The sequence below is a fragment of the Chelonus insularis genome, unplaced genomic scaffold (genome assembly GCF_013357705.1).
Source record: "Chelonus insularis isolate UGA/USDA-ARS -01 unplaced genomic scaffold, ASM1335770v1 contig_3_pilon, whole genome shotgun sequence".
Taxonomy (NCBI): Eukaryota; Metazoa; Arthropoda; class Insecta; order Hymenoptera; family Braconidae; genus Chelonus; species Chelonus insularis.
This window is the reverse complement of record NW_023276556.1, coordinates 1,497,839-1,508,632: the sequence shown is the minus strand read 5'-3', so window position 1 is coordinate 1,508,632 and position 10,794 is coordinate 1,497,839. Positions and strand designations below refer to the sequence as shown.

Below are 10,794 nucleotides of genomic sequence, written 5' to 3'. Positions count from 1 at the left end.
AACATTTTCAAATATGTATATTTTTGAAATATTGTATTTTTTTTATTGCTCATTGTACATATTTCTACATTTCCACTAAATTAAGTAGTATAAAAAATTTATAATTGTTTGTTTTGTAAAAAAACATCTAACGTTACAACTATTGCAAAAATATTTAAGTAAATAATTGATCAACATCATTGATTTAGTAGAGAAATTTATAATAATTAAATCTACATGAAACGTAATTATATTTAATAAAAAAAAATACATATAATATATATATATCTATAGGTTAACTATTTATTTTTTTGTACGATACAAGCCTATAAAATGCATTATAAGTAACAATCGAGCCTCCCATCATTATTTAAAGTCTTTGGCATCGTGTTTATTAAAAAAAATCTGAACTCTACCAATAGATGAAGAATAGATTCAAAAAGTTTTGCCTCTTTATTATAAATTTTTTTAGAGCTTTAACTCGTTAATTCACAATCCTTATCATTTTTTATGAGTATCTCATGGTACAAAAATTGTGTTAAGCTCGATGCTAATCGATTATCTTCCATTTTATTTTTATGAAAGAAAGCTCAAAGACATTCTCAATATTAAATTAAATTAAGTTTTGATGGCACATTAAGGCACTTAAGGTTCAAGACGAAGACGCTTATAACAATTAGTCGGTAAAGCCTTGCGTATTTCATCAATATTTTCTACTTCTATTCGCAAACGACTTACTTCATCTTCATAATTTTTAACCCACTGCGTTTGTGAATTTTTTGCATCTGTTAATAATTTTATTCTTTCATCTAAATTAGTTGCTTTAATTTCTTTTTCTGCTGCAATCAATCGCTTTTCAAGTCTATCTAAATCTGCATCATCGATTTCTGGTAGTGCTTGAAGTTCACTTATGATTTCAGATACTTCCATGAGAGCCTTATCTACTTGCTGACTTGCAAGTGCTACCTTATTTCTCGCTTGTCCAACTTGATGATTAACATCATTTGTGACGTTAACATCATCTCCAACACGTATTTCATATTTTTTAACGATAGAATCTGTAATTTCAACTCTTGCACGGAGTTTATCTGCTTCATTGCTTAACCTCACGGCATCAGATTGAATTCTATTAGCTTCAGATCGAATTATTCTTGCATTGTCACCTGCTTCATCAGCATTTCTTTGAGCTTCTGCAGTTATATTCCAAGCCCCTGCAGCATTATTTTCAGCTCCATTTAAAATAATTTGCGTTTCGTCAGCTTTTTCGATGGCTTCATCAAGCATTTCTCTGATGGACTCAATATTTTTTAAAGCTTCTTGAGCTTTAATTCGTTCTTTCTGTACCTCAGCATCAAATTCTCCAAGTTTCTTCAATGTTTCTTGAGCTTCTGTTAATGTTTGATTACCTCTTTTTACTGCATCTTGTGCTTTCTCATTAGCTTTATCAACTTCTGATAATAAGTCAGCTGTGGCTGCTTGCTGATCTTGTGCTTTTTCTAACAAGATTTCACTTTTTATTATTTTCTCGTTTAAATCGTTTAACAAATCCTCATTTTCGCTCAATAAAAGTTGTGCGCGCTCTTTGATTACCAATCCATCATTATTTACAACATCTACTTGGTCTTGAAGCTTTTGAATATCAACAGAAGGTAGAGTAAGATCAAGGATCAACAAATGAAGAGCTTCCTCTTCAACTGCAACCGACTTAGCTATCGCAGTAGCAGTCAAATTTTTTACTTCATTAAATCGATCTTCTAATATTTCTAATTTATTTTCTAATTCTCTTATTTCTTCACTGATATTTGAATATCTTGTTATTGCTTTTTTAGCTAAATTATAAGCATCCAGAGAAGTATTTTTAGCTTGCTCAGCTAGAATATGTATTTTCTTTGCCTCATTAACATTTAAATCTGCTAAAAGTCGAGCTTCTTGCGCAATCTCAGTCATCTGTTGATTCTGTTGACCAACTTGTTCAGCACGTTTTCTTGCATCTTCTAAAGCTGTTGCACCTTCAGTTGCAAGATAGTCTTCTGCTTCGGTTAACTGTTCATGAATTTTGTCCAAGACACTTTCAGCTTCTTCAATACTTGTCAATCCTTCGTTGGTCGTTCGTCTTGCATCCTGTGCAGTAACATCTACACCTTGAGAAACTTTTTCTATTTGATTTAATTGATCTCTCAAATCATCAAGTTGTTCTGCTAAAGTTTTACTATCACTTCCTGATCCTTCTTTAGCTGCTTGCAATAAGTCGCGTACTCTATTTTCAACATTCTTTAGTTCTTTTTCAAAATCTGAATCCTTGATAACTGTTGGACTACTGTTGATCTTATTTAATGTATTTTCAAGATCTGCTAATCGTCTTCGGTGTAAATTGACTGCATCTTGAACTAAATTGTAACAAGCCGGACAATCAATACAACCATATTGCCTGTTGTATTTATTTTCTTTACAACGGTCACATCTTCGTCCTTCAACATTTGTTAAACATGGACACTGTCCATTGGCATCACATTGTAAATCTAAAGACCCAATTTGATCACAGTCACAATGTTTGCAACCTTCTCGACCAAAACCGTATTGATATGGTTGACAAGCATCACACCGTTGTCCAGTTACTCCTGGTCTGCATTGACATTGTCCGGTATTTACATCGCAAGTTCTGTTATATGACCCTTCGGGATCACAATTGCAAGCTTTACATCCTTCTCCACTGAGAATATGGTAATATCCATCTTCACATTTATCGCAATTTTTTCCAGTGACGTGAGGTTTACAAGCACAAAATCCAGTTAATTGATTGCAAGGTTCAATGCTTCCATCATCAGTTTCCAAAGTTCCTGGTGCGTAACATTGACATAGTTTACAGCCATCTTCTTTCCTGTCTGACAAAGCATCTCCCCAATAACCCGGCAAGCAGTCTTCACAGTGGAATCCAGCTGTGTTATTAACACACTTAAGACATTCTCCTGTTTCATGGTTACAATTTCTAACGGCATTTAAATCAATGTTGTTATTACATTCGCAAGGACGACAAGCTATTCCTTGATCTGGGTTTCCGAAATATCCATCAGAACATGTTTCACAACGTGGACCAGTTCTACCGTTTGGGCACTCAGAACAAATTGGATCTGGATTATTTCCTAAGAGAATACAAGGTCCATTGTCAGGGCAAGGACATGGTTTGCAATCTTCTGTGGTTCCTTTTAATGGATATCCGTAATATCCTCGTGCGCATAATTCACAATTGCTCCCGGCGGTATTGTGGTGACAAATACATTGACCAGTTTCAGCATCACAAATATCTGCATGACCATTACAATTACATGGTACACAGTGAGCGAAAGGTCCACCACCAGGGGGGTCATGATGGAATCCTGGAGCACAAGATTCACAAAATTGACCGATATATCCATTAGGACACTGACAATGTTCTACCCAATCTGCAACATCTCCTGCTGCACCTCTTTGTGCTGTTTCCAAAACAACATCATCTAAAAAGCCTCGGCCTTGATGAGTATATGTTCCCCGAATTTTTATAGAAGTTAAATTTGACAAAATTGACATAAACGCTCTTGCAGAAAGACGTGGTTGCCATCCATAATTAGGATGTTCGTGAAGCTTAAATTTGTATATTTGAGGAGCAACTGTAGGAAGACGATTATTTTGTCCAAAAATTGGTTGAGTTATTTGTTCTCCATTGCTACCTTCCAAGATCACATCACGAGCAGTTGGAGCAGGTTCTTTTTCACCAATTCTCAAAGTAAAGTATAAATATTGATTATAAGACGCCCTCTGATCTCCTAGAAATCTATCTGGAGCCACAAAATAGACGTTATCTCTATCAGGTGCGGATACAGAAACTGTTTGAGTAACAGCATCATAATGAAGTGGAAGAGTATTTCCTGCAACATTTGCTGACCATCTTTCGTTGCCTCGAACAAACATGCTTTCGATTAAGACTTTTGAATAGCCACTAGCTGGTCGACAAATTGATGCGTGGCCATAACAGAAGCAAGGAGTACAACCAAATTCATTTTCTAATGCGAGATTGAAAAATCCAGGCCGACATCTAAAGAGTAATTGATATTATTTATTAAAAAACTGATGAATGAAAATAGTATGAGGAATTAATTTTTTTTCCGTTACTCACTCTCTACAGCGTTTTCCTTCAACATTTTCTTTACAAGCACAGGATCCAGTAATAGGATCACAACTTGGCTCATTACCCAAAGATCCTTTTACATTACAGTCACAAGAAGTACATCCGGTGGAATCAAAGTTATAGAAATTGGGCATACATCTGTCACATTTATCTCCAGTGATACCTGGTTTACACTGACATTTTCCTTCACCATTACATTGAAGACTTCTTGAACCTTTAAACATAACAATGTGTTAATAAATATTTTTTGAAGAATGAATAAATAAATAGTTTTTTTTTAATTATTTATATTAATACATTACCTATTTCATTGCAGTTGCAAGCAATGCAATAACCATCTTCAGAACGTTGATAATAATTATCTCGACATTTTTCACAGTTTGGACCATCACGATTTGCTTTACATTTGATACAATGACCACCATGTCCAGTCAAAGCGTAAAGATCCTTATCGAAATAACATTCATCCGAATATCCATTACAATTACATGCTGAAAATCAATATAATAATTATTTAACTATCAAAAGGTGAATCTTTTCTATTTATTCTAATAAAAACTCACGAGTAGGCTTAAAATACCGTGCTGACATTCGACTCCAATAAGCCCAAGTCAAATCAATTAACAAAGCATTTAAAAAAATTATTTCAATTAACAAGGACCGCATTTTGTAAATTTCATTTATTCATACTTCAAAATCAAATATCGAAAGATGGAACTAGGTATACAAGATCGTACGAACACTGTGAGTGGAGTATTCTCAGTAATTCTCTTACGATCATCATCGCTGACAAATAAGGTAAAGCTGGTATACCATGTACTTTATAAGGAGCCATGTAAGGTGCGTCATAAAAACTGTTCTGACGATGTTCAATCCGTACTGATACTTGCTTGAAATTCTTGTGTGTAAAATGAACTCACCTTTACATTCATGAGCATCAGTCGTTGTTGCACGACCCCATGGAGCATCGTTGTAAAAGGGAAGACAGATATTACAGTCTGGACCCGCAGTGTTATGTTCACATCTAAAATTTACATTTCATTTAGTGGATTTTTACATATTAGTTTTAGAGTTAATAATTTAAATAGTGAAAAGTGACTTTACCGGCAAATTCTTTGAATTGAACCATCTGGAGCAGTGGAATTAACACATTCTCCAGCATGTCCATTGCAAGTACACCGTGCACCAACTGCGATATCAGCGATAGCATAATAGTATGACTTGAGTACTTGATCATCACCGAAGACTTCATCTCCAAAAGTATTTAAACGATCTAACGTAATTTTCAACTCTGATGCTTGTACCCATTCCTATAAAATTTGACGAAATTATGTAAGTAAATATTTATTGACTTAAAAATGCATTTATTGTTTACCTGAAGAGAAGGATTGGTATCGAATTGATAAGCGGATGGTCTTCCTTCCAGAGTAGAAAATGCAACGATGCCTTTAGTTAATGGAGAAATATCTGAATATTCTGATGTACAAAGAACCCTTGTATCTTCACCACGAATCGTTTCTTTTAAATCTGGAAGTCCATAAGTATCGCGACAAGTTGCTGAATAAAATTGGTAAGGCTCCCAATTGGATTTTTCATGTTTTTTCCTGTATATTCCCCAACTTTCTGGTCTTGGTGATTCGAATAGCACCCTAACATATGTAATATCGAAGGTTTTTTCTGGAAAATACGTAGAACATTAGTTAAAAAAATTAATCCTACGCCTATGGTTTAGTTTAGGGCTAAAACATTGGAACTGCAGCCTCTTAGAAAAAGAAAACACGTGGCCAACAGATGAAAGAAATAAAAGACCTCTAGGATTGTGTCTTACAATTTAGGTATTATAATTTCTTATCTGAAACCATCTATCAGAGAGTAGAGGTTAAATTTAACTAGCTATAAATTTTAAATAAGCATTAAAATATCATAACAAATTTTTCTGTTTCTATTTACTTTTTCTTTAAATCATTTTCAATGAAATAATTAAATTCTTTCTGAAATAATTCACGTACTTAGTCTTAGAGTTAAGTTGACTTGATTAGGATATTCAATCCCATCGTACATCGTCTGAGATTGCCACCACGTAACATTTTCATTATTATCATGATCAGTGAGATAAAGTGCAGGATGATCACCCCGTCGACAAATTTCACAAGATTTCTTTTTTACTCCTGTTTGTTTACAGAATTCTGTAGGACGATCGCTTTCACCACATGTGTTTGTTGCTTCTATTAAGACATTAAAAGCAGCATTTTCGAATGGTGGAATACATCTCTGAAAAATTAATATGTAATTTAAGTGAGTGCTTCATGTATTAAGTTTTTTAGATCTAACACATGTTCATATCCAATGAATTCGATAGTGAATGCTTACATCAGTTCTAAAAATTTATATCTAATCATCAAATAATTTTTTTAAAGAGAAAAAAATGTTAACATGAATTGAATTATCAAGCATTTGTTCTCATTGACTAGAGATTCAGATATCAATTCTTTTGAAAGGAAGTTAACAACTCTCATGTCATTATTTTTATAAAATTTAGTAAGTATTTTCAACATTATTATGTTAAATAAAAAGTAATGATATTTGATTGAAAAATGTATTTCATTCACTTCCGCTTATCATCATAACGTTTAAGCAATTCGAAGAAGAGCTGATAACCCTGCGTTCATCGGAGATGAAAAGAGGTAAAGAAACCATATAGAAGAAGAATAAAGATAGCAAACATCCAAATTATACGACGATTATTAAAATGGTCCCAGCTATATCATTACAGTAAAATTAAAGATAAAGAATGAATAAAAACATTTAGAATAAATTGTAAAAAAATCATTATAAATTGAAAATTGATAAATTAACACACCTGAGCTCTTCCAGTCTCATCATAACACTTTACTTCATCACGATTAAATGGAACTCGATGAAAAAATTCTTCCGATGGATCTGGATCTCCAAGAATTCCGATTGAGGTGATGATGAACACAAAACTTATTTGCAATAATGAACACTTCATTATAGTTTTAAGTATGATGACGATGAATCAATTGAATATATTATGAAAATTATATGAATAAAATATTTTACAGTCGATCCAGAGATCGACAAGCGTCGATAGACATCCGCACAGTAGCAAGCCTAGAGTTTGACTAACGAACAATGAACTTGCCGGCCTACACTTTCGTTTTTCTTCCCTTTAAGTTTCGTAGAAGTGCAAGTAACTTATCTTTAATGATCCATTCGGATAATTTTAGAGCATTACCAGTTATTTTCGACGTGGTATCTGTAAAATAAATAGTTTTTATATTAAATAACACGAGAAGTATCTGATAATTTAATTAATCTTCATTTATAACCTGTACTTTTTTATTGGAAGATGGGTAAAGTATGAATGCTACTTGAAAAATATATCAAAATATTCGTTGAAAAAAGTACTAGAGTCATTGTTAACAAAGTAATACTTTAGCATAGTGCAAAATAAAATTTAAATAATCAAAATTTATTGTCAATTAAATAAATCTGATGACTTATAACAAAATGTTTTCTGTTTCAGATCACAGTTAAATAATTATCACTTAAATATAATTCAAAATTGTATTGGATAAGAAATGCAAAGCTATGCATTGTAAGTTGCCTACCATAGGCAAAATTCCAACGGTAGTTTGGACTCTCGCGACAGGGGGTAATGTCAAAGACGTTTTTTTCTTATAGAAATTATTTTCAACTCTAAAAGGTTCTTTATATTTTTTGTGAAACATCACTTTTACACTAACTTTCCACCTTTGGAGCTTTTACAACTTACATTCATAACAAACCTTGAAGAAACACAAAGTATTCAGTTTTATCATACAATACTTTTCAGTTCTCAAGATGCCAAGATGCTTAAGATACACGTGATATAGTTTACAGCTTAGTCCTTGAGACACAGTTTAATTAAAAAATGTCAAAGTAAAACACACGCGGTTGAGTAGTTAGATATTCTATGAATTTGTACGAATGGATCTTACCTCTAGCAGACAGAAACTGGAGGTGGAGTTGAGGGATTATAAGCACGGACCTAAAGAATGAACTCTCAAAGCGAGAGGTCTGTGAGCTCTTTCATCTCACTTTTGCTTATCTCGCTCTTCCTCGCACGCCCGTTTTACTCCGTTGCAGTGATGCTTAGCTTATGCTAGAGAAGGCTTTATTTGAAACTCCAATCTTGAAACCGACCTCTTTTAGCCCTTTGCTTAAGTTCATCATTTCTCTCCCCACTATATTCTTTAGATCTCATTATTTTGCAACGTTTTAAAACTCTTGATGATTTTAAAATTTAAGAGAGAATAGCTTAAATAATTTAAAAGCACGTATACATTAAGAAAAATTTTCATTCATTTTATTCTATAAAGTCAACGGATGAATAGATATCTCTTTACCCGGAAATGTTCACTGATATCCCACCCACTCATATAGCGAGACTGCATAGATATCTTCTACTAATTCATGACTGTGTCATACATAAAAATGACTATGTTGCATTTTAAAATATATATTATAACATGTAAATTAAATATTTTTATATTTGAGACAATTTTTGATTATTAAACAAAAAAATTTCATAAAATTACTTATGCACAGCCATAAGTAAAATTATTCATCACAAATTATTAATTTCATTTTTAAATATAAAACAATTAACAATACCTATTAGAATAATTTTCATTACTATTTTTTTTTTAACAAAGAAGTTTCTAAGTATTACTAATTAATTATTATTTATTTACTATCGAAACTTCGAAGTATTTCTGCAATTCATGAAGATTCTTAAATCTTTCAAATTCTGGAATCGATTTTAATTTATCACCAGAATTTGGGTCCATTAAAAAAGCATTCCATCCTGCATTCTTAGCTCCATCATAATCAAGTTTCAAATTATCACCAATATGTAATGCTTGCAGTGACGTAATTTTTTCTCCACGTGTTTGCTGTACTAATTCTAAAGCTTTCTCAAAAAGTATAACATCTGGTTTCTCTCTTCCATAATCATAAGATGTAATAATAAAAGAAAAATATTTTCGAATGCCTGTGCTTATTAAAATTGGTTCTAAACGTTTATCAAAATTTGAAATAACTCCTAATATTATTTTTTGATTATTTAAATACTGTAGAATATTTACAGCTCCAGGTAAAACATGCCAACCTTGTTTTGTACTATACTGTTCAATTAATGTTGTAGCTATCTATAATTTATAATAGAAGATTTAATTAAATAATTGCTGTGTTATTAGGAATGAATTTGATAATATTGATAGATCAATACTTGATGTAATTTTTCATCTGGAACTTCAGGGTTCTGATCTTTGAATACGTTAACAACTACATGTTTCCACCAATTTTTCCAGCCAAGACCAGAATATTTTCCATAATTTGGATGTTCATTGCTCCAAAATAAAAAGTGCTGTTTCCAACTTGGCGCCAACTTTTCTGGATTCAATAATCGTATACCATGTTGATAAGCTATCTCTGGATAGAGTTCTAATTTTGGTTCTAGCAAAGTTCCAGTGATATCGAAAGTAACTAGTTTAAGATTTGAAATTTTTAGAAATTTTTTAGCACTCATTGTTCAATAATAATAACAAGTAGTCAATATAATTACAGGGAAACGTGACAACATTGATAAAACTTTCACAATATAATGAATTGCAGGTTAGTTGCTTGCGCATGTGCTAAACGTTATTGAAAACATTAATTCGAGGTCAGTGTTTTTAATTTCTGCTATTGTTAATAAAAACAAATATTTGTCAATACGTTTTATTACAAAGAGAAAATTGCATATAACATAATAATAAATTTTTTAAAATGTTCCTTATATTTATTATCTTACAAAAATAATAAAGTTCTATAATCAGACTTTTTTATTTTGTATGCATAATTTTTTAAAAATAAAATAAGAGAAAAATTGTTTCAAGATCTTAACAGTCTCTATCTGAATTTTTAATTTGAATTATAAATGATGAAATTAATGAAAACTGGAATAAGCACAAAAACAATAATTATTTTTGAAGGAAATTTTAATCAATGCTTAACAAATGGAATAATACATAATACTTATTACAGTATGTACAATTACTGCAGATAGGTAGTATAAATGTATTTATATTTTATCTCCTTGCCTCTAGCAAAGGAAAGAAATTCATTATGCAAAATTTACCTTCTCGATTTGTTTTTTTTCTCCACACAGTAAATTGTTTAAGATATATGTAAATACCCGTGGTATATACACATAAAAATTTCTTTAGTTATTTTATAGTTTTATTAGTAGAAGATAAAAAATTTAAGACCTACAGCACGAGTGTACAAAATAATTAAATCATCGAACAGTAATGTGAAGCATTTGTACATTTCATCATTCATCATAGTGCGTTTTCATTTATTCTTTATCATTATTATAACTATTATTTTTACTTATTACTATTACTTATAGTTTTCTTTGTATATAAAAACATTTGGAGGACGTTAATGAGCGACAGTTTTATTAAAAATTTTTTTTTGTTTTTTTTCGTTTTATCTTAAATAATTAAAATGCTACACATTACAAATTCTTTTCAGACGTCTCATAAATTGATTCGCGCCGTAAAATCGCATACATCCCTTATGAATCTATTTTGTGTTGTGTGACT

The 10,794-nt window shown here is 31.6% G+C and overlaps 2 protein-coding genes across 5 annotated transcripts; both read right to left on the bottom strand.

Moving 5' to 3' along the window:
• Window positions 1–211: 211 nt before the first annotated feature.
• Window positions 212–8,701, bottom strand: LanB2 (laminin subunit gamma-1). 4 transcript variants are annotated; one of them, XM_035086370.1, is made up of 9 exons: window positions 8,143–8,701; window positions 7,002–7,418; window positions 6,151–6,412; window positions 5,517–5,818; window positions 5,246–5,451; window positions 5,062–5,165; window positions 4,444–4,632; window positions 4,130–4,355; window positions 212–4,048 (listed from the first exon to the last, which is right to left on the bottom strand). In XM_035086370.1, exons 2-9 carry the CDS (start codon window positions 7,149–7,151, stop codon window positions 625–627), a joined length of 4,863 nt encoding a protein of 1,620 aa, XP_034942261.1. In that variant the 5' UTR covers window positions 7,152–7,418; window positions 8,143–8,701; the 3' UTR covers window positions 212–624. The 4 variants fall into 4 exon arrangements, with proteins under 4 accessions (XP_034942261.1, XP_034942262.1, XP_034942264.1 ...); XM_035086371.1 differs by lacking the exon at window positions 8,143–8,701 and adding an exon at window positions 7,938–8,136; XM_035086373.1 differs by lacking the exon at window positions 8,143–8,701 and adding an exon at window positions 7,492–7,670.
• Window positions 8,702–8,831: 130 nt separating this feature from the next.
• LOC118068732 (rhythmically expressed gene 2 protein-like) lies at window positions 8,832–9,867 on the bottom strand. The gene is made up of 2 exons (XM_035086376.1): window positions 9,435–9,867; window positions 8,832–9,354 (listed from the first exon to the last, which is right to left on the bottom strand). Exons 1-2 carry the CDS (start codon window positions 9,732–9,734, stop codon window positions 8,887–8,889), a joined length of 768 nt encoding a protein of 255 aa, XP_034942267.1. The 5' UTR covers window positions 9,735–9,867; the 3' UTR covers window positions 8,832–8,886.
• Window positions 9,868–10,794: the final 927 nt, after the last annotated feature.

What these genes read in the sequence shown, in the direction of transcription:
- LanB2 (XM_035086370.1), bottom strand. Translation starts at nt 7,151, where the DNA reads ATGAAGTGTTCATTATTGCAAATAAGTTTTGTGTTCATCATCACCTCA. An exon ending in ATGAGACTGGAAGAGCTCAG is followed by an intron (nt 6,413 to 7,001) that starts GTGTGTTAATTT and finishes TTAATTTTTCAG; the next exon opens with AGATGTATTCCACCATTCGA. An exon ending in TGATGCTCATGAATGTAAAG is followed by an intron (nt 4,633 to 5,061) that starts GTGAGTTCATTT and finishes ATTGATTTTCAG; the next exon opens with CATGTAATTGTAATGGATAT.
- LOC118068732 (XM_035086376.1), bottom strand. Translation starts at nt 9,734, where the DNA reads ATGAGTGCTAAAAAATTTCTAAAAATTTCAAATCTTAAACTAGTTACT. An exon ending in CAGATGAAAAATTACATCAA is followed by an intron (nt 9,355 to 9,434) that starts GTATTGATCTAT and finishes TATAAATTATAG; the next exon opens with ATAGCTACAACATTAATTGA.